Source organism: Aedes albopictus, chromosome 1 (assembly GCF_035046485.1).
Source record: "Aedes albopictus strain Foshan chromosome 1, AalbF5, whole genome shotgun sequence".
Taxonomy (NCBI): domain Eukaryota; kingdom Metazoa; phylum Arthropoda; class Insecta; order Diptera; family Culicidae; genus Aedes; species Aedes albopictus.
The window spans coordinates 305256108-305280565 of NC_085136.1; the positions used below are offsets into that span (position 1 = coordinate 305256108).

Genomic DNA, 24458 nt, shown 5'->3' on the forward strand with positions numbered 1-24458 from the left:
ACCTGAATAACAAAAGCTGTCACACGCTAGATAACAGTAAAAAAAAAAACAAAAAAAATTAAGAAAATTTAAAAAAAAATGAAAACATAACACTGTCTTATATTTGGTGAGATTCGAACCCACGACTAAAGAATTCGCTAGGCCGAGTGCGTTAACCAACTTCACTGTTACTATTCTCCGGAGTAAAGAGCCAAACTAAACCTCTAACAAGTGAATCGTTCTTTTTTATGGATATAGCTCGAACACACAGTATTTTTTTTCTTTTTTTCCCCTATTTTTTATCAAGACTATCAATGCGTCAGATTTTTTTTTTATTATCTTTATTATTGATACTTTCAGCCCGAGGCTGGATCATCTCCGAATGCGTCAGATTTTCATTAACATGTTTTGGTCTAATTGTGCCATTTTCTTCCGATCGGGCCGCAGGACTCCCAACTCTTTACCCACACGCCGAACAATCAACCATCCTCTCCTGGTCTCCCACCGCGCCACGGTGCACCACGGTGACTAAGGTACACCGGGGCAAGTTGAAACGGGTGGGGCAAGATGAAATACGATGTTTTGAAATAGATTTCAATACAATTTGAAAATTTATCCTTCGCTAAAAGATTGTTTGAATCACAAACTATGTGTTATGGCGATCAAACTGTTTATCATCATTAGAAAACATCATGTTTACCCGCTGTTTCATCTTGCCCCACCCGTTTCAACTTGCCCCGGTGTACCTTATATCATAGCGCGCCCGAAAAAGTTTATGCATAAATAATTTATGTGCGTATTTTATATTTATTTTATGTTTAATTTATGAGTTTAATTAAATTTTTAATCGTGCCAGCAGTAAAAGGGCTGCCGCCAGCATAGCAGCGTGGCGCTTGTTGGATCATCCGCACCGTCATCCGAGAGCACTGGGTCTCGGAACCGTGCGGATTGGGTGAGGGACCGAAAAGGAGATGGGCAATGTGGTGACATGAGGTCGGATATCATCATAATCGGAAGGATTTCTGGATGGTGCCCAGAGCTTTTATTGGTAATAGTGGTGATTTGGTGGATTGGGTTGTAAAACGTTTTCAGCTAATTAAACTTGTAGATTGCACGTTTCATTGCAAAAATAAACTAGATCGTTAAATAAAAGAGAAATCAGCAGTGTTTTAAAAGGAAAATTCCTACCAGAATCCTGGAAGGATCCCGGACAGAATCCTGGAAGGATTCCGGACAGAATCCTGAAAGGATTCCGGACAGAATCCTGGAAGGATTCCGGACAGAATCCTGGAAGGATTCCGGACAGAATCCTGGAAGGATTCCGGACAGAATCCTGGAAGGATTCCGGACAGAATCCTGGAAGGATTCCGGACAGAATCCTGGAAGGATTCCGGACAGAATCCTGGAAGGATTCCGGACAGAATCCTGGAAGGATTCCGGACAGAATCCTGGATGGATTCCGGACAGAATCCTGGATGGATTCCGGACAGAATCCTGGAAGGATTCCGGACAGAATCCTGGAAGGATTCCGGACAGAATCCTGGAAGGATTCCGGACAGAATCCTGGAAGGATTCCGGACAGAATCCTGGAAGGATTCCGGACAGAATCCTGGAAGGATTCCGGACAGAATCCTGGAAGGATTCCGGACAGAATCCTGGAAGGATTCCGGACAGAATCCTGGAAGGATTCCGGACAGAATCCTGGAAGGATTCCGGACAGAATCCTGGAAGGATTCCGGACAGAATCCTGGAAGGATTCCGGACAGAATCCTGGAAGGATTCCGGACAGAATCCTGGAAGGATTCCGGACAGAATCCTGGAAGGATTCCGGACAGAATCCTGGAAGGATTCCGGACAGAATCCTGGAAGGATTCCGGACAGAATCCTGTCAAGGATTCCGGACAGAATCCTGTCAAGGATTCCGGACAGAATCCTGTCAAGGATTCCGGACAGAATCCTGTCAAGGATTCCGGACAGAATCCTGTCAAGGATTCCGGACAGAATCCTGTCAAGGATTCCGGACAGAATCCTGTCAAGGATTCCGGACAGAATCCTGTCAAGGATTCCGGACAGAATCCTGTCAAGGATTCCGGACAGAATCCTGTCAAGGATTCCGGACAGAATCCTGTCAAGGATTCCGGACAGAATCCTGTCAAGGATTCCGGACAGAATCCTGTCAAGGATTCCGGACAGAATCCTGTCAAGGATTCCGGACAGAATCCTGTCAAGGATTCCGGACAGAATCCTGTCAAGGATTCCGGACAGAATCCTGTCAAGGATTCCGGACAGAATCCTGTCAAGGATTCCGGACAGAATCCTGTCAAGGATTCCGGACAGAATCCTGTCAAGGATTCCGGACAGAATCCTGTCAAGGATTCCGGACAGAATCCTGTCAAGGATTCCGGACAGAATCCTGTCAAGGATTCCGGACAGAATCCTGTCAAGGATTCCGGACAGAATCCTGTCAAGGATTCCGGACAGAATCCTGTCAAGGATTCCGGACAGAATCCTGTCAAGGATTCCGGACAGAATCCTGTCAAGGATTCCGGACAGAATCCTGTCAAGGATTCCGGACAGAATCCTGTCAAGGATTCCGGACAGAATCCTGTCAAGGATTCCGGACAGAATTCTGTCAAGGATTCCGGACAGAATCCTGTCAAGGATTCCGGACAGAATCCTGTCAAGGATTCCGGACAGAATCCTGTCAAGGATTCCGGACAGAATCCTGTCAAGGATTCCGGACAGAATCCTGTCAAGGATTCCGGACAGAATTCTGTCAAGGATTCCGGACAGAATCCTGTCAAGGATTCCGGACAGAATCCTGTCAAGGATTCCGGACAGAATCCTGTCAAGGATTCCGGACAGAATCCTGTCAAGGATTCCGGACAGAATCCTGTCAAGGATTCCGGACAGAATCCTGTCAAGGATTCCGGACAGAATCCTGTCAAGGATTCCGGACAGAATCCTGTCAAGGATTCCGGACAGAATCCTGTCAAGGATTCCGGACAGAATCCTGTCAAGGATTCCGGACAGAATCCTGTCAAGGATTCCGGACAGAATCCTGTCAAGGATTCCGGACAGAATCCTGTCAAGGATTCCGGACAGAATCCTGTCAAGGATTCCGGACAGAATCCTGTCAAGGATTCCGGACAGAATCCTGTCAAGGATTCCGGACAGAATCCTGCTAGGATTCCGGACAGAATCCTGCAAGGATTCCGGACAAAATCCTGTCAAGGATTCCGGACAAAATCCTGTCAAGGATTCCGGACAGAATCCTGTCAAGGATTCCGGACAGAATCCCGTCAAGGATTCCGGACAGAATCCTGTCAAGGATTCCGGACAGAATCCTGTCAAGGATTCCGGACAGAATCCTGTCAAGGATTCCGGACATAATCCTGTCAAGGATTCCGGACAGAATCCTGTCAAGGATTCCGGACAGAATCCTGTCAAGGATTCCGGACAGAATCCTGTCAAAGATTCCGGACAGAATCCTGTCAAGGATTCCGGACAGAATCCTGTCAAGGATTCCGGACAGAATCCTGTCAAGGATTCCGGACATAATCCTGTCAAGGATTCCGGACAGAATCCTGTCAAGGATTCCGGACAGAATCCTGTCAAGGATTCCGGACAGAATCCTGTCAAGGATTCCGGACAGAATCCTGTCAAGGATTCCGGACAGATTCCTGTCAAGGATTCCGGACAGAATCCTGTCACGGATTCCGGACAGAATCCTGTCAAGGATTCCAGACAGAAGCCTGTCAAGGATTCCGGACAGAATCCTGTCAAGGATTCCGGACAGAATCCTGTCGAGGATTCGGACAGAATCCTGTCGAGAATTCCGACAGATTCCTGTCGAGGATTCCGGAAGAATCCTGTCGAGAATTGCCACAGTATCCTGTCGAGGATTCCGACAGAATCCTGTCGAGGATTCCGACAGAATCTTGTCGAGGATTCCGACAGAATCCTTTCGAGGATTCCGACAGAAAGCTGTCGGAGTAATTCTAGTAAGTTGACTTGTCTCGGTACGTAAATTGATACGTATTGCGTTCCGTCAGGTTGTAAGCATATCAGCAAACCAAGTGGCATCTCACCTTCCTAATCGGCTACTTCTTGGCTTGAACTGGGAATTGGTAATTTTACGACGGAGACAGCGACGAGACCCACCGACGACGAACCGGTGGTGCCAATGCAGGATGGCAATTCATTAAGGATTAAGTTTTCCCATTAAAGTGCGATTTGGTCATCGCAGTCGCTCGCTCTCGAGCTAGAGCTAGAGCTTGTACGGTGCTGCGATGCGATGTAGTAGCACTAACATCGCAGCACACACGTGACAGGGACCAATTTTAATGGGTCTCTGACGGACGACGGTGATTTCTCCGGGTTGTTGTCGTCACCGGGTTGTTCCATGGAAACGACGACGACGACGATGGGAATCCTTTTGGAGACGGTGGACTGTGGGGATGCCTCCATTACCATGGCCACCCCAGTGCAGTCGTAAATTAGATTGAAGCGATATGGGCGGACTAAACTATTCCCATTTGGAGAAGACAATCTGGAAATTGAAATTGTTTCGGTTCGTTCGAAGGGAAGGAGGGACTCAGGGGTTGCTAGGTGAAGATAGAGATGGGATTGCATAATAGTTAATAATTGACTTCGAGAAGTATTCGTATTAGGGAACAGGAACGGCTCACTTTCGTATTCAGGACTAGTATCATTCGAGTATTGTAGGAATGTTTCGGCAGGAAGGGTGGCCACATTAATGTCACCTATCATGGACATGGACATCGTCAAGTGTGTTACTATCTGTTACCAGTGTAATATCTAACTTCTCACTACTTGTTATATTGATATATTTGGCTATTCACCATTTTATGTGTAGTTGAATACAGAGAGAGTGTCACCTACATGTCACTCAATGGCCAAACTATTCCTTAGTAACATTTTCAAACCAATTAGATTGAAGGAGATCGCAAAATCCACCAAAAACAAAATCAACTTATTTTGGTTTTAATAAGGTTTTAAAAACCTTATTTCGATCAGCTTCGGCTTATTAGACTTCAATGTTGTAATTCAAAATGTTTTATATTTTTGATCACCCTTTCGTTGCCAATATCGCCCCAAGTAACTCTCAAGCATGCTGTTAAAACCGTTATAAAACCAAAATAAACAATTTTGTGTTTATTGTGGTTCTCAAAACCTCCTGAAAACTGATTGGTCTTCGAAATGTTGTTTGGATTGCTAAAAAAGTACGAACGCAGTCTTTTTTTGAATTTATTTGTATTTGTGGTATTTGTATTTGTAGTCACCTGATTCTCATTTAAATTTGTCAATCTTTACAAAAGTTCAAACAAATTCTAATAAAACCCTTTTATTTCCTCTTTTCAGGATTCCTTAACTGCAACACAAACACCCTACAGTCGTTAGCTCAACTACATGGTAAGAAATCTTTCTTGATATCTCCTCTTCCATCTGTCTCAAAGGTTCCTATTCGGAAAATAAATCCACAAGTTTTGGGTTTGAAACGACCTTTTTAAATGTGTGTCTCATACGAATCAACCCATTTACTTCCGTATGATTATTACCAAACATTTATTCGTAGATAACATTCGCTTCAAACACTTTTGGAAAAGCAATATTCAAACCCTAAAGCAAAATCATTAAACCCCTTTTCTGAACTGCCTACAACAACGGTGACAAACCCAAACACAAAGCCAGCTCATAATCATTTCAATAAAACCAACTACTTATGTCCTGACAGCTCTGGAATCAGATTCCAGTTCCACCGTCGCGTCGTCACACCGCTTCCCTTCGTACCAAAGTCAAAGCGAGAGTGAGTGAGTAAGAACTTCCCCCGAATGATGTGATTATCTTTGTAACATTTCTCCCTCCACAAATAGTACCCCCCGCTTTCCGGAGTGTGCTTTTTTGTTTTCCAACATTTGATGCCATTGTCGGGCGTCCATTTAATTGAGAGAAACTCAGTATCCACCTGTGAGTGTAAAGTGGCCAAATCCGACCGAGGAGATCGCGGAAAAGGTATCATGTGGGGTGGGGAAGAAACACAAAAAAAAATACACCGGGACGGGATGCAGAACAAAGAACCTGAAACAATAAAGTGACCCAGCGGAGGGGCAGTCAGAGTGCTGCTGCTCAAACAGGTGCCATAACAATAATGATAAACATTTTCAACGTGTAAATATGGTGTTTTTTGTTGAACTTCGAGAGGTGGAAAAGGGACCGAGCTGGGGAATTCATGCTTCTGTTCGGAGTTTTGAAAGGTATGATTTTTTGTTGAATTTTATGAATTTCAAGATTTTGTTTTTGCGATGATCACTTAAGGAATTCAAACGTAAATATTTAAAAAAAAGTAGGAGGAGACAAAGATCAGATACAGACCTCCAGATATTTAGCAAACAATTATGTTTATACTTGAAAAAATTCTAAAGGGCACAAATAAATAATGTGAACAATTTCCTGTTTCACAAAGACGGTTAGGTTACAGGTTAAGCCATCTAGTCGAATGCCCTTTGGCCGATCTTCTATCTTCGATCTTCTGTATTCTACTAATCATAATTCGATCAAACGGCATAACATACTTAGCTGACAATGCGTTATCTAGCAGTCTGTTAAATATATTAGGATTTTTTAAGGTGAAACATCAAGAAATCCCTTCGCAATTTTGCATACAAACTTTAGAGGCACAAATCTGACGAACGACGCATCGAATCAAGTCGGACTTGTTTATCCTGGCTTTGCTCACTTGCAAAAAGAAGCAGCTTTTCCAAATCGAGCGCATTTGTTTACGAATGTTTAAGATTGGTGCTCTTGAAAGCGTGTGTAAGGGTCGAAGTCGGCCATTGCGGCAGCCATATTTGTATCCTCTGATGTTTTCTTGAATTGCTTCAAAAGTTTCTGCAGGGTTTTTTTTTCAGCAATTCGTTTATGAGTTCTTCAGAAATTCCTCTAGATATTCTTTAATAAATTGCTTCAGGAATTCATTCAACCCTGATTTTGCACAAGGGACATTTTTTTTGCCCAAACCGGTCAACAAGCTGCTCCCAACAAGATGCAATATGAAGGTGAATCTACAAAGATTTCATCAGAAATTTCCACAGAAGTAATTCGCAAATTCTTTTAAAATAAATGCTACTACGGAAAAATCTGGAAACATTCTTCAATTCCTTATAAAATTCTTCCAGTGATATTTATTAGCCTTTCAGGGATCCCTTCAAAAATTCAAACCAGAATTCCTTCTTTTATGTATTGACGGTTTGTTTACAAAATATTCCATGAATTGATTAAAACATTTTTCTAAACATAAGCTTAGAGATTATTCCCAGGCATTTAACAAAAAACATTTCATAGTTTTCTTTAGAAATGCCTTAGAGAAATATTAATCCGATGATGCATTTCATAGCAAATTAAGAAAATTTAGAAAAGAATTCAAGGAGACATTCCGAAACATCTCAATTGACTCTTTTGGAAAATCATTCACAGATTACTTCGAAAATGTCTCTCTTTCAAAAATTCCTCTGAAATTTTCATCAAAAGTTCGTCCAGAGATTCCTTTAAAAAGCCCTCCATAGGTTATTTTTGAGTGTTTAAGCTCTAGGGATTCCTATATAAATTCTTCTAGGGATGTCACCAGACATTTCTTCAAGAACTTTATTAGTTTTTTTTTTTGATAAATTGTTTTTGATTTTTTTGCGTTTTCAGTTCGTTATTTTAAGAAAATCTTTCATACGCAATTCCCTATTCCCTTCTTTATGATAATGTTGCACGAATTGCTTCAGAAACTCAGCCATGAATTTCTTTCAAACCATCTCTAGAGTTTCCTCCTGATTTTTTTCTAGAAATTTCCCAAAGAAAAAAAATATGGTCTAACTCATAAGACCCTACATACAGGGGATGGCCTAAATGTTTGGGATAGGCAACTTTTATTTCTCTCACAAAAAAGTTCAACATGCTATAACTTTTTATAGAGTGCATCAAAAAATCTCAAATTTTGACTGTTTGTCAACCTATTGCATCATTGGTACAAATTTGGGCTCGATTGATCAATGATTCGCAAAGTTCGAACCGTTCGGGTAAAACACTATTTTGTAGACAACTTATTTTTGAGCTGTCATATCTCGGAAAACAGTGAACCGAATTGAATGAAATTTTGAACGAACACTAACAATATGTAAATGCTTTACAAACTATTAAAACATAGGTGCATCGTTGAAAAAAGTTATCATGGATTGACACTTTTAGGATTTTTCTCAAAAAAATGTAATTTTTTAAAATCAATGTCAATAAATTTTAGTGTTGATATCCAAATATTTTCCACTTCTGTTCTAAAGTTATCTCTAACCAGATATATAAGGGCCTATTTAGATTGAAGGATGAGCACATTTAATAATTTTTGTGTGGTATTGTAAATTTGACTTATTTTCCTCTATATGGGTAAAAATTTCAACCCGGTATAACTTAATTCGCCGTGAGAAAATATTACATTTTATAACGTCGTATTAAGTATCAATATATCGTTGATAAACGTTAAAAAAATTATTCAATTCGGTTCACTGGTTTCCGAGATATGACAGTTCAAAAATTAGTTGTCCAAATAATAGTGTTTTACCCGAACGGTTCTAACTTCGCGAAAAATTGATCAATCGAGCCCAAATTTGTACCAATGATGCACATATAATAGGTTGACAAACCGTCAAAATTTGAATTTTTTTTTGCACTCTTTAAAAAGTTAAAGCATGTTGAATTTTTTTGTGGGAGAAAAAAAGTTGCCTATCCCAAACATTTTGGCCAACCCCTGTAGATGGTTTCTGAAATCTTTCCAGCAATTTGTTCATAAAATCAAAAATTTAAAATATAAAAATTCTTTCCGAAATTTTTCAGAACTTTCCTTCAAAAATTCTTCCAGGTATTGCTTTGGAAAATCTCCAAGGATTACTTCTTAAATTCCTCCATGTAATTGTTCCAAAAATTTTTCCAAAAATTTTACATAAATTTTTTTTAAAATTGCTTCATGGATGCCTTTAGAATATCATCCGTGGATTATTTACCCTTTTTATACCCAAATTTTTGGTTTTGATATTGATCTGAATGACATTTTTCGTCATCTAAAACCGATTTAAACTTATTTTTTTTTAAATTCGCGATTTTATGAAATTTGGTTTTCGATTTTTCTTACATTTAGTTTCGATCATCCATATATTTTTACATGTTTTCTGGAAGTCTATTTGGCATGTCGATATTTGAGATGAAAACATTTCGAAATTTTATGGTAAATGTTAAAAAAAAATCAAATTTTACTTTTCGAATCACAGAAAGGAAAATAATTTAAGACTGTATTCAACTCCCCTTAAAAGAGGTGCTTTAAAAGACAGTACAGTTCCAAATCGCAGTCAAAAATATAAAAGTTTTGATTGCACTCAAAAAAAAATACAAAAATGCTATATGCTCTATGTGTAAAGGCGGTATTAGAATGCTAAGAAAATTTTCCACATCTTTCTTCAAATATTACTCCGGCGATTTTTCATAATACTTTGAAAGGTTTACTTCAGACATTTCTTTAGTGGATACTTCAGGAATTCCTCCAGGAAATCTTTTAAAAATGTCTCCAAAAATACTTCAGAATTTTCAAACATTCTTCCAAGCACACTTTCGGATACTCCTCCTTCCGAAGATAATCAAATTTCTCCAAAGGTATTTTTAAATTTTCGTCCAGAAATTCACACGTTGCTTTCAAAAAATCTAAATTCAACATTATCTTCACGAGTTCTTTATAAAAATGAGAATCCTCCAGAAATTTCTCAAAATTTTCTTGTAGAAAACATTCTACCAATTTTCTCAGAAATTGCTTCTTGGATGTTTTCAGAAATCTTTCCAGCAATTCTTTAAAAAATCAGAAATTTAAAATTTCTTCAAAAAATTTCGGAAGTATTCTTCAACATTTCTTCCAGGTATTCCTTTGGTTAATTTTCAACCCCTAATTTTGAAATTATTCCAGATTTTTTTTCAAAAATTCCTTCCAAAATGTGTGAATTCTTTTCAAAACTGATTCATGGATTCATCTCGAATACACCACCATGGATTTTTTAGAACATCTTCCACAGCTTTCTTCTGCATCATACCACGGATTTCTGCATGACATTTTCAAAGGATTCTTTTAGATACTTTCTTAGCGTTTACTTCAGAAACTCTACCAGGTATTTTTGAAAAGTTTATCGAGGGAATCCTTCGGAATTTCTTGGAGATTTTTCCAAGTACAGTGACCCCATAACGATGAATCACCATAATTTTATACACTATTTATGAATCACCGTGTTGATCAAATGAGTGATCCATAAACTGTGGTCATTTTGCCGATTAATAAATTGTGGGGTCACTGTACTCTTTTGGATATTCCTTTAGCGGTTTCTTCAGATTTTTTGAATTTACTTAGATTTCTGCATGGATTGAGAATCCTGATCTGGATTCCAGAAAAATTCTGCTCATAATTCCAAGAACTTTTTTTTTCAGGCTTCCAAATAAATCCTGGTTGGGATTCCAAGATGTTCTTGGCCATCATTTGAACATAATCCTGGTCATGATTTTAAATGACTTGTCGAAAAAATACCAAAAGGATTTTGGTCAATATTAAAAAACCTCTAGTCAAGCTTTCAGAAGAATACGTGTCAGAATTCCAAGAGAATTGTTCGGCAATGAACACAAGAAATTTAGGCAAAGACACTGGACTGTATGACAGCGCAGTAGAGAACGGATGGGTTTCGGATAGGGAGAGAAAATCACTGGATCACTTTCACAACTTCACTACTTTATTCTCTAACTGCTATTTACACTTGGAATAATTTCACTACGCGTTGTCCAAGCCACGCGTACGCTTGTCACTTTATCACTTTTAAATTTGAACTGACTCGCTACTGGGAACGGGTCGCATATTTATACCCAAAAATATGGTATTCCAGAACCACGTGGAATATTCTACGCGCGCGTAGAACCCACGCGACGCGTGTGGAACAAACCATCACGCTACCTGCAGGGCGACGACAACGAGAGTCGATGATGACGATGATGACGGTTGCGGCGGAGCGGTTCGCTGCTGCACTCACGGCAGGATCTCACGGCACTCACTCTCTCGCTGCTGCTCGCTGATGTTTCGTCGGCTCGAGTGAGTGCGCGTGCTTCGTCACGATGATCGATGATGGTTCCGATGCAATGGTTGGTGGTCGCGCAGCTTACCATGCTGCTGCCGTCATTTGGAGCGTATGTTCGCGAACAAGAATCAACATCAGAATTTTAAGCAAATCTAAGAGAACAATTGTCAGGATTCCAAGGGAGTTCTGGTCAATATTTTAAAAAGAATCGTCATCAGGCTTCGAAGAAAACCCTTATCAGGATTTCTGAAAATCATTATCGTGACGGCAAGAGCGTTTAACTCTTCAGGACGTGCAACACTACAAAAAAAACCTCGTTCGTCGTACACATTGCGAGTGCGGTGCAGTTTCAGCTGCTTGATGGCACGCGTCCTGAAAGATTTACAACGACAAATGATTACAAAGTTATCCATGTAACAGTTGTCGGTGTGAAGCAGAACGAGACAGAATTCATCCACGGTTGCAGGACCGATACCGTCAAGCTCGGTAAGAATCCCGTCATGGAAAGCTTCTGCCGTTGTTGACCGTAGATAGTTTCGGGAATCTTACTGCAGCAATATTGTTGGAGAAACATTAGACAATGTCTTTGAAATTTTTCCGAAATTATGACCGTTTTTTTTTATTTGTCCAACAATTTCTTTTATTTTAAACTTTTTTGAAATTTCATGCGGTAGTATGAAGATATGTTCTTTCTTACACTATTTTTTTTTAATAATTACTTCCAAAATTCCTTTGAAGATTAATTTGGATATGTCTTCGGCTGTGTCATAAGAAATTCATTTGCAAATTTCTTTGGTAATTTATTTGGAGAATCAAACAAAATTTATTAAAGAAATTTTACGGCCATTTCTCAGAAAATTTCTATAGACATTTCTTTGAATACTTTGTCGTCAGTTTAACTGAATATTTCCTTTCCAATTCCTTTGGATTTTCCTCCCTAATATGTTCAAAAATTCTACAGGAGATTGCTTTGAAAGTTCCTCGAGGAATTTCATTGGAACTTTTTATAATCCTTATTTCTAAATTTCTGGAATTTCTCCGGCAATTTTTTGGAAAATCTTTAGCGATTGTTTTGGACAATTTATTTCGAAATTCTTGGGAAAATTTATTCGGTTACTTCTTTTATGGTGGCTTTGTCGATTTTTTGATACTTCGATCAGTGTTTTTTTATTTCTTGAAAGATTTTTTGGAAACTTCTTTGCAATATTGTTGGCATTTTTTTATTTTCATTTTTTTAAGAATCAATTTCATTTTCTTTTTTAAGAATCATTAAATTTTGATGATTTTTCGAATATCTTCTGAAAATTTCTTTGGATTTTTTTCTCTTATATCTTTGAAAATCCATTCACAATTTGTTTGGAAATTTTCAAGACAATTTTAAAATGAGTTTTGAAGAAATTCACCAGGAAAATATTCAAAAGTTGTTGGGTTAATAATGTCTTCGCATATTTTGTTACGGGAAACTTCCTTTGCTATTCCGTGGCAATTCCTTTGGAAATTTCTTCATGCAGGAATTCTTCCAATAATTTTAGAAGATCCTTCCACGATTCCCTTGTAAATTTCTTCGCCATTTTTTTTGAAGCAATTGCGAAGTGAATTCTCAAGAAATTTCCAAGGAATTGTTCCTGAAATTTCTTCGGTAATTTGATCAGTAATTTCTTTGTTATTTTTTTGCACATTTCTTCAGAATTACTTTTTTTTTGTAAATGGTCTCGGAAATATCTCCAGCAAATTCTTTTTGAGCTTATTTTGCAAATTTAAAACTTATATATATATATGTTTCAGGCCAACATTGAACATATTTTATGAAATACCTTAAGGATTTTTTCCAGTAACTTCTTCGAAAATTACTTCAGAAGTTCCTTTGGGACCCGTCATAAACCACGAAGACCTAATTTTAGTCCTCTCAGACCCCCTTCCCCTCGTAGACTTTGGTTCATACAAAATAATGTATATTTGGTGTAAATCGTAGACTTTGGCCACAATAATTTTGAAGACATATCCAGTAAGGGTTGAAAGAACATTGACATTCAGTTAAAACGTCCCTAAAAAATCTTTTGGGATTTTCGTACGAATTTTTGAGAAACTTTTTCTAAAAAGTCCTTTGGGAGTCACTATCAATTGGTGTATTTAGTGCTAACGTCAGAACAATCACGACATTCTCTCCTTTGAGAGTGTTTCTAATATTTTTTTTTTATTATTATTCATGTATTGCAGAAGCAAATTTCATTGTTATTGGTCAGTTTCAAAATTCCCTCAGACTTCATTCGGGAATGTTGTCGGGAATTTCTTTGAAAATTCTTTTTTTTTAATCCTTCGAAAATACCTTCGGGACTTTTTTTGTTCTTTAGAAATTTCTTTGGATTTTTTTAGATTTCTTCAGGATTCATGAGAAGAATTAGCCTATGGTAAAATTTCTGAATAAAGAGGAAAAAAATGCATAGGAATTTTGTAGTCAACAACTTTCCAGGAGATTTTTTTTGGGAAATTCTCTTGAAAATAACTTCAGAAATTGCTTTGGAAACTTCTAAGGATTTCCTCACCTTTTTTCTGTATTTTTTCTAATAACTTCTACAGAAATTCGCTTTTAGTTGAAAATTGTAACGGCAAATTCTCTATGAACTACCAAAAGAATTTCATTTGAATTTTCCTTTAGCTTCAGAAATTCCTTCGAGATTTTTTCGGAAATTTATTAAAATATTTCTTTAATTTATTTTTAAACAACCATTGCAAATTCCGTGAGAAATTCCTTTCGCTTTTTTATATGAACTTTTATGAGCTGTAATGAATAATTGGTTTGGAAGTTCGTTTAGCAGTTTGCAAATTTTTGAGGAATTCCTTATCAGGATAGGGAAATCTATTGTTATAATTCCTATATGTTATTCCAGCAGAAACCTGGTTATGATAGTTATAGTTATGACTCCAGCAGAATCCGAGACAGGATTCAAATAGGATCATAGTCAGAATTCCAAAACAAACTTAGTCGGGAATCCATAGGAAACCTAGTTAGGATGCCAGAAGAATTATTGACAAGATTTCACGATTTTAGGATTTCAGGATAGTGTTTGCCAAGATTCCTGAAGAATCAAATTATAAATGCAAGAGAATCCTGGTCAATATTTCATAAGAATCCTAATCAGGACAATCCTTATCAGGATTCCAGAACAATCCAATTCCGATTTTTAGGAGTATCCCAACCAGAATTCCAAGAAGAACGTTTTTAATTTTTAGGAAAAAATATAGTCGGAATTTCAGGAATGTTGGTCAGGACGCCGGCTGATTTGCTGTTGGAATAAAAAAAACCGAGAGAATCCTTATCAGAATAAAAGGAGAATCTCTGAAGATTCTGGCGATGAACAGAATCCTTGTCAAAGTTCCATGAGTATCCTGTGTAAGATTTATGCACTATCTTGTTTTTAATTTCAAAACAAGGATACCATTGGAAATCTGGTCCAAATTCCAGAAAAAAATCCGATTGAAATTATAGCAGAGTTTTGGTCTAAATATAAAAAATCTTCTGAATGTTAACCCATTGAAATCCTAGTCAAAAATCCGGGAAGGTCAGACATTCTTAACTCGGGAGCGGCCGCGTCGTGTACTGAGTACACGCACCATGAAAAATGCACGCTTGTGGTACACAGCGTGAGCGCGCCGTCGCTGCAGGTAGTCAAGGACGCGACTGCTCGAGGGTTATGAATATGTTCAGGATTCTTGAGTATTTGAAAGAGCTGCAGGACTGCAGGAGAAATTTATACAAAATTTCTGAAAAATTGCACCAAATAATGTTCGTGAGGATCATGAAGAGGTTTTGGTGGAATTCTTACCGAGATTAAAGGAAGAATTTTATTAAAGCTTAAAGGCAATTATCAAAGGCAAACTTAAAAAATGTGGTAAAACAATCAAAAAACCATCTGATTTGCAGAAGTGGTGGATAAAGATGGTAGATCAAGTTGAAAGTTCTACTGTGCAAAAAATGATGAGCGGTATTAAGCGAAAAGTCCGAGAATTCATCCGAAATGCCGATGAATAATTTTTCAATATTTTTTTCTTCAAAGTTTAAAAAATTTCCTGTGTTATAAAACCTAAACCGTATTTCTATGTATTTTTTTGACAAAGAAATGTCTTGTTTTGTGCGGCCAAATACTAAGTGGATCAAGCTTTATAAGTCCAAGAGAATATTTTTTTTTGGAATTCTGACAAAAAAAGGATTCAAAAAAAAAATCCTAGAAATTTTGTTCAGGGTTCTTATCAAATCAAAAGAATCTTGGTAAGGTTTCACGAAAAATCGTGATCAGTATTTTATGGTCAAATTACTAAATGATTCCTGGACAGAAACGCTGTGCAAGCCTATTTTGGAATCCAGTAGAGTCCTAACCTAGATGCCTGGAAAATCTTATCTTGGAATATAGACAAATCAAAGTCAGGATTTCAAGATTCAAGCTATTCTATACAAAATAACTTAACTATAACACTCCTCTCCACTCCTCTCCATGGCGTAACGTCCTCACTGGGACAAAGCCTGCTTCTCAGCTTAGTGTACTATGAGCACCTCCACAGTTTTTAACTGAGAGCTTCCTCTGCCAATGACCATTTTGCATGCGTATATCGTGTGGCAGGCACGAAGATACTCTATGCCCAAGGAAGTCAAGGAAATTTCCTTTACGAAAAGATCCTGGACCGACCGGGAATCGAACCCGTCACCCTCAGCATGGTCATGCTGAATACCCGTGCGTTTACCACCTCGGCTATATGGGCCCTAAGTTAACTATAACAATCAAGGAGAATTATACCCAGAAACATGACCAGGACACCCGCAGAATTTTGATGGATTCTTAAGTTACATTTTAACAACAAATTAGTCTTGTAGATGTTTCGAGAGCCGTCAAACACTTAATACCTATTATTTTGGCTTTATAATGGAAGAACTCTCGTCAGAACTATGGTAAGGTCCTGTCAAGAAAACGTAAAAGAAGTTGAGAAGAGGACCAAGCAGGAAAACTAGAAAAAAAAACAAGAGTTCTAGAAAAATCTGAGAATAACCAAAGGAATTACATTACCTTCAACTGCTTGCAAACCTTTCCTCCGGTACACATCATCCTTAATGACTGAACTGGGTAACCATAAAGCAAGAATCTAGTCAATCGAACCGACAAGGAAATGCCATCCCACCACACATTGTAGATATCCGTATGTGAGGAGCGGAAAAATTACCATCGAAATGAGGCAATCGATTGAATTTTACACCCTAGTCCACTGTCGAGCTGTCGGTCGTCGTCGTCGTCGCTGTCCCAGCAAAGTATTTCCACCATGAATGAAAGACGACATTTACAATGTCATCCTGCCAATCGATAGACTCGCACATGTATCATCCTAGTCGCAGAGCTTTTCCCTCCTCCTCTTCGTTTCCCACCACATAGCACCGGGCTACGGATGATTTGCTTCTTTTACGATCATCACGGAAGATACACTCCGATCATTAAAGTTTATCTCCGGCACGGCGGCGGCGGTCTACCTTCGTCTTCCGTCGCTCCGGGGGGTCGGCTAGTGGTTCCTTCGGATGGATCCAGCAGCCGAAGGTAGTTTAGCCCGGTCCGGGTGGTCCTGGACCACCCGGTGGAGCTGCTGGGGCCCAGTGTGGGAAAAAGTAAAAGCATAAATAATATTTATTGCACTGTTAAATTGTTGTGGGGCGTTATCTTCGAGTAGTTTGTGACGTTTTTATTTATCTTTTATCTGGGAGGGGAAAGCTGGAATGAGGGTGTTTATAAGCCGGGCAGAAATAACGACATTTCTCAAGAGGGACACTTGAAAAGGAAGATTCGCCAGGGAAGACGAAATTGATCTGTTTGGGATTAAGGCATATCTATCATAATCGATTACAGGGTTTAGTGTGTGTTATTATCAAAAATGAGAAAATGTTGTACACGAGATATAAAGCAATTTCGTAGGAACGATTCTTCTTCATTGGGTAAAAACTCAATTGATACAAAGCCTCCTTCCCCAACTAAGATTCTCTTGGAATCCTGTCCAGGATTCTCTTGGAATCCTGTCCAGGATTCTCTTGGAAACCTTCCAGGATTCTCTTGGAATCCTGTCCAGGATTCTCCCGGAATCCTGTCCAGGATTCTCTTGGAATCCTGTCCAGGATTCTCTTGGAATCCTGTCCAGGATTCTCTTGGAATCCTGTCCAGGATTCTCTTGGAATCCTGTCCAGGATTCTCTTGGAATCTTGTTTAGGATTCTCTTGGAATCCTGTCCAGAATTCTCTTGGAATCCTGTCCAGGATTCTCTTGGAATCCTGTCCAGGATTCTCTTGGAAACCTGTCCAGGATTCTCTTGGAATCCTGTCCAGGATTCTCTTGGAAACCTGTCCAGGATTCTCTTGGAATCCTGTCCAGGATTCTCTTGGAATCCTGTCCAGGATTCTCCTGGAATCCTGACACAGGATTCTTCTGGAATCCTGACACAGGACTCTCCTGTAACCCTGACACAGGATTCTCCTGGAATCCTGACACAGGATTCTCCTGGAATCCTGACACAGGATTCTCCTGGAATCCTGACACAGGATTCTCCTGGAATCCTGACACAGGATTCTCCTGGAATCCTGACACAGGATTCTCCTGGAATCCTGACACAGGATTCTCCTGGAATCCTGACACAGGATTCTCCTGGAATCCTGACACAGGATTCTCCTGGAATCCTGACACAGGATTCTCCTGGAATCCTGACACAGGATTCTCCTGGAATCCTGACACAGGATTCTCCTGGAATCCTGACACAGGATTCTCCTGGAATCCTGACACAGGATTCTCCTGGAATCCTGACACAGGATTCTCCTGGAATCCTGACACAGGATTCTCCTGGAATCCTGACACAGGATTCTCCTGGAATCCTGACACAGGATTCTCCTGGAATCCTGACACAGGATTCTCCTGGAATCCTGACACAGGATTCTCCTGGAATCCTGACACAGGATTCTCCTGGAATCCTGACACAGGATTCTCCTGGAATCCTGACACAGGATTCTCCTGGAATCCTGACACAGGATTCTCCTGGAATCCTGACACAGGATTCTCCTGGAATCCTGACACAGGATTCTCCTGGAATCCTGACACAGGATTCTCCTGGAATCCCGACACAGGATTCTCCTGGAATCCTGACACAGGATTCTCCAGGAATCCTGACACAGGATTCTCCTGGAATCCTGACACAGGATCTTCTAGGAATCCTGACACAGGATTTTCTAGGAATCCTGACCAGGATTCTCCTGGAATCATGATCAGAATTCTCGCAAAATTTATCGATTAACATCTCCCTAGAACGCTGACCGACCAGGATTTTTTTCAAGCCCTGTCCAGGATTCTCTTAGAAAATCGACATAGATGATTCTCCAAACACAGACAATCAAGTCTCTCAAACCCAATGGACAAAGACCGACTCACCTACGCCCACCGTAAAGTACAGCCAATCCGCCTATTAGGCACCTGGGACACATCAAATTGTCCCTCCCGCCGACCATGAACTCCAATTCCGAGGCCACATCCCAAGATTTGAATTGTCATCGTCATCACATCACCATTCACCATCATCGTGCTGCGCTCTGCCTCGACTCACGACGATGGGCTTCACAGTTCCTGCTGAGAAGTAACATATTCCTGGCACGTACCGGCAATAACAATTGAACGTTGTCATCGGTGTGTCCTTCCCGGACCGGTGCTCGGTAGACTTCCTGCTGCTGCTGCTGCTGTTGCTGCTATTGGATGTGCGCGTTCCATCTCAAAATCGAGAAATGGACCAGTCAGCAGGCAGACAGAGTTGGAATTATAACGAGGAAGTCGCTTTTGCGTGGGGAGGTCTTCCGATGCGATGGCAGGGAAGATTTTCGGCTGACTCGAATGGGATGCAGCAAAGACGACGGTGATTTTTCGGTGAGTCTTCGTGGTCCGTATAAATATGAGCTGATCTTTCTGTTTCGTTTGATTGTCTCGATGCCCGATGCGCTCAGGAGGGGTGGAATTTCTTTTTGGGGCCAAACGAGAAGAACGTGGATTCTTATTCTGAAGATTGATGGGGCCCTGGTTGTAGGTGGGCAGATGGACGACGCGACGCACTGAACGCAGCTTAAAAGTACCCCAAATGACATGGGATTTTCATAATTTATCCATTTCGATAGCAATGCTGGGTGGACTATGACGATGTAGAGATTGGATTGTTTTATGGGCTCCACTTGTACGATATGTGGGTTGAATCATATTTTGCTCAGAAAACGTTGGGAAAAAGTCGAATTCGAATTTTAACCAAATGTTAGTTATTCATTTCGATGAGAAATTCTCTTATTAACCCTAAATAGAACAAAAATTCTACGGAATTTGAATGCACCATCAGTCTATGACAAAAGCAAAAGCAATTTCGTAAAATGGAATACAAATCAACGATTTACCCAACTTAATTCTAACTCACATCTAATAGAAAGCTACTTGTACGTTAAAAAAATTGGTTTACGGAAAGCTTCAATTCCATTGAATTATTGCTCCGAAATCCGAAAAAGTTTCACGAATGATACCGGCATAAGTCTTCGTACATAGATTTTCATCATCATCGTGTGTGTGTTAGCCCCTGCTAACAAATCACCATTTCAAAATCAGATATCCAAAATCTACTGGGATCACCTTCCATATTGGCTCGGTTCGGGAGCGAATGGAATCGCCCTGTCACCGAGATGCCGAACCCGCTGCTAACCATCTCCATCACAATCCACTCACACGCAATTGATGTGTGTTTTTACTGTAGCTCTCAGTAGCAGAGAGGGTGGTTTCAAGCGGGGGAGTCAGCATCCCGCCGTAAAAGCTTTCAAATATGGACATAAATTCCAATTGATTTATCACTGGTATCCCCTCCGGAGAGATGGGTAGAAACAGCGAACGTTCATGTTTCGATTCGACCCGAGAAGGTGCCAACCTCATGATTTGTACGACACTAAAACATTATCGAAATTGATGAGTGACTGCTCCCCCGAAGGGGTCGCTCAGTGTGCATTCGTCGAGTATACTTTTTTATTTCAGAATTCTTGTTGTTGTCTTCTTGTCAAGTACGATCTCCAGGGAGCGCCAACTGTCTGACAAAGAAAACAAGCTGAACGAAGTTTATTTTGTAATTGATGTCCAAACAGACACAAGTAGTGAATTTGTTCGTCATTTTGTCAATCCTGGTTGAACTGGCTGCCACCAACTTAGATAACGATAAGGTTGCAAGCTTTTGACTAGAACTCCAAATAAAATCATGGATCACAACTGGATAGTGCTCGGAAGCAATTCAAGCCACTTGTAAGCACACTGGCGCTGGTTTGAGTCATATTGGTGAGCTCGTTCCATGCTATTTCTTCTCTTCGTTTCCAGGGATGCCATATATACAGATTAACCCACCATCAGTCGCTTGCGTGTACTGAGTACACGCCTCTCAGAAAAATGCAAAAAAAAATCGAAATTCGCACCAAATTGAACCGGGTGTTGGTCCTATTCCAAGATCCACTCTTCTTCTTGTTAGTAAGGCAGAAAAAAATATTAAAAAATGCACGGAAAGTACTCGAAAAATACGTAATTCTAACCTCACATTTTGAATGTGTACTCAGTAGACCGGCGCGACCGCTGGTGTAACTTTTTTGTGAACCTGACCGTTACACGAGCGGTCGCGTCGTGTACTCAGTACACGGCAAACGCTTCCAATTATGGTTTATATGCTTTACTAGATACAATGTTGGTGTCTTCGGCAAAAATGTCCAACTGGATAATGCGCGTCTGATAGTGGACATGTGGAACCGGTCAACACGATCTGGTCCTGTCCCGGGTGTCGGAATGGCCCTCGCGGGAACCTGTTTCGTGGACATTTCAATTATGGCACCAAAACTAGGCATGCGACGGCTCTATCTTCATGATTTTTCATGTACATCATCTAAGTAACCAGGAAAATGACCAGTGACCTCCCTGGCTAACCCGTGGCCACCGGAATGTGCCCTGGAGGAACCTGTTTCGAGGACATTTTGACCATGACACCAAAACATGGCATGCGACGGCTCTATCTTCATGATTTTTCATGTACATCATCTTAGTAACCATGAAAATGACCAGTGACCTCCCTGGCTAACCCGTGGCCACCGGGATGTGCCCTGGAGGAACCTGTTTCGAGGACATTTTGACCATGACACCAAAACTAGACATGCGACGGCTCTATCTTCATGATTTTTCATATTCATCATCTTAGTAACCATGAAAATGATCAGTGACCTTCCTGGCCAACCCGTGGCCACCGGAATGTGCCCTGGAGGAATCTGTTTCGAGGACATTTTGACCATGACATCCAAAGGTGCCAACTTGGTCAAATTATTGGGGGGGGGGCGGTCAAAGTCTGGTTTTTCTGTTATTTTGTATGGGAAACTCTAAAAATCGTCAAATATTGGGGGGGGGGTCAAAACCATGCTTGCCCCCCCCCCCCCCCTAAGTTGGCGCCTATGATGACATCAAAACTAGGCTAGCAACGGCTCTATTTTCCATATCCATCATCTTTGTAACCGAAGAAACTGCGTTACCAAAATAGGACCAGTTACCTTCCTGACACACTCGTGGCCACTGGGAGTAGCGGTTACCAAGACAATGAATATACAAATTATGAAGATAGAGCAAGGAATAATAGTACCCACGCTTTTTGCACCATTTCATTGCAGAAACGGAGAATTGAACTTCTCACCATACAAAAATTCAGCTCATTACTACAAATCTAGTACTTCACCGATCTGTCCTATTACTCTAAAAGATCTCGATATGATTCCTCCAGAAATTTCCCCTGTAGCTTCTCTAGGATTCCCCATGGTATTCCAGAGATTTTTGTAAGGATTCATCCTGCTATTCCCTTTAAAATTTCTACTGGGATTCTCCCAGTCATACCTGCAATGCTCTAATACTTCAACTATTCGTGCTCAATGAGTGTTTGCTGAGTAATTTCTGCTGGAACTTATTCTGCACATTTTGTACTTTCTTCTAAATTTTTTTCCAGGGGTTTCACCGGTAATTCTTCCGAAAACTCATGCTAGAATTTCGACAAAAACCACCAGGAATTTCTTCAGAGATTCAATCAAAGATTTCTGGTTCTAGGAAACCCTGTTGAATTACTCCAGGGATGCCTCATTTTCTTTCAAAGCATTTCTTTTAATGATTCCTTCAGGAATTTCCCTTTTTCCATAGATTCTCGCTGTGACTCCTCTAGAAGTTTGCTTTGAATACCTCCAGTAATTCCCGCTGGTACTTCACGTGGAATTTCTACATAAATTCTTCATGTGATTATTCCATGAATTCCTTTAGGAATTATACCTTTGCATATTTCGGTGGAAGTTCATCCGGGGGATATATCACGAAATTTCGACAGAGATTTATCAAGAAATTTCTCTAGGGATTTATCAAAGAATTTCTTAAGCGATTTTCGCAGGGTTCTTCTAGAACTAGGTGGACTTGCCCCGGCGTTATATCTCGCAGTATCGCATGAAACCGAATATGCTTCCACTGCTGTCTACTGTCATGTCTTTTGGAGTTTGAAGGCTATGTTTCAGTAGGAATAATATGTCAAGAAACAGTACAGTAGACTTTCGGTCGGTGCAAACGGTTTAACTGCAATGCTTTTTACTATAGACACTATAGATTCCATAGACTCGCGGAGGCGAAGATAACTGTAGCCAAACGAACTGTCAGTTCGTGTAGCCAAACGAGCATGACGTCACGATTTCAATAGCGATAATGGATTACGTGACGTCATATTTGCTCGGTTCACTCTAAATTCACGATAAATCACACTAAAATCGTATTTCTCAACCATGTCTCCGCGAGTCTATGGAATCTATAGTGTCTATACTTTTAACCTGTAAGTCCGGTAAGTTCAACAAATTTGGAGTTATCGCACCGCCAAACGTCAAAATGAATGAATGTGGATGAATAAAACGAAGAGAAAAAGCAGGATCTTCATATAACAAAATGCAGAAGTAACTGATGCTTCACCCTCATTCACGCTAGGTGAATAAGTTCCTCTGGCCTATGAACAATCGCATGAAGTTCACGTTCATTTTACGTCAATCGATGGCTTGATGACATCTGTCAGGCGTTGCAGTTACTCAATTTCATTCGTTAAGTGAAACGTAAACATGTTGCAGTGAGCAGCTAAACAAAATTTGGACTTCGAAATCTATCATATAACTGCGAAAGTGTTTGTTTAACGCTAAACTGGTTAGCAGACTTTGTTCCAGGAGGAGCGTGATATCATAAAGACTATTCCGTGAATCACGCTTATTATTCAAATGGCAAAACATTGGAACCATAAAAAAGTTACGTTATATCGAGGTAAAAGTTACGTTATATTGAGTTACGTAATATCGAGGCTGCGTTATACCGAGGTATGACTGTATACAAATCAGTTGGTAACCAAAACCACAAAACAAAAAAATATGGCTCCGTGAAGCAAAAAAAACTGTTTTTTTATTTCTTTCTATTCGAAAATTACAAAACTAGATTGAACATACTTTATACGATACAAAAAAACGCTTTTGGGAGGCTAATATGTATCAAATTAACGGATTCACCATGCTATAAGCAAAAATTATATGCATGATCGCCCTCATATAGAGTAGGAACCGTGAGCGCTGGTCTTTTTCACGGTTACTTAGGGTAAATTGCCAATTATTGCACACTTTGAAAACTCACTAACTGTTGCACACTCCATGCTTTTCTAATGAGGTGTGCAACAATTGGCGAGTTTTTAAGGTGTGTAACAATTAACGATTTACCCTAGATGATGGATATGTATATAACATAAAAAAGATAGAGCAGTTGCATGCCTAGTTTGGGCGCCTTGGTCAAAATTGTTCTCAAAACAGGTTCCTTCAAGGCAAAGTCCAGTGGCCACGGGATGGCCAGAGAGGTCACTGGTCATTTTCATGGTTACTAAGATGATGAATATGAAAAATCATGAAGATAGAGCCGTCGCATGCCTAGTTTTGGTGTCATGGTCAAACTGTCCTCGAAACAGGTTCCTCCAGGGCACATTCCGGTGGCCACGGGTTAGCCAGGGAGGTCACGGGTCATTTTCATGGTTACTAAAATAATGAATATGGAAAATCATGAAGATAGAGCCGTCGCATGCCATGTTTTGGTGTCATGGTCAAAATGTCCTCGAAACAGGTTCCTCCAGGGTCCATTCCGGAGGCCACAGGTTAGCCAGGGAGGTCACTGATCATTTTCATGGTTACTGAGATGATGGTTATGAAAAATCATGAAGATAGCTAGCCGT

At 40.0% G+C, this 24458-nt stretch overlaps 1 protein-coding gene across 2 annotated transcripts in view; it reads left to right on the top strand.

Moving 5' to 3' along the window:
- Nucleotides 1-24458, top strand: part of LOC109417328 (uncharacterized protein DDB_G0283357-like) — a 1264336-nt gene that overhangs the window by 729019 nt on the left and 510859 nt on the right. For both annotated transcript variants that reach the window (XM_062847080.1, XM_062847079.1), the window contains exon 4: nt 5365-5415. In XM_062847080.1, the coding sequence (XP_062703064.1) occupies nt 5365-5415 (51 nt within the window). The remainder of the gene's footprint in view (nt 1-5364; nt 5416-24458) is intronic.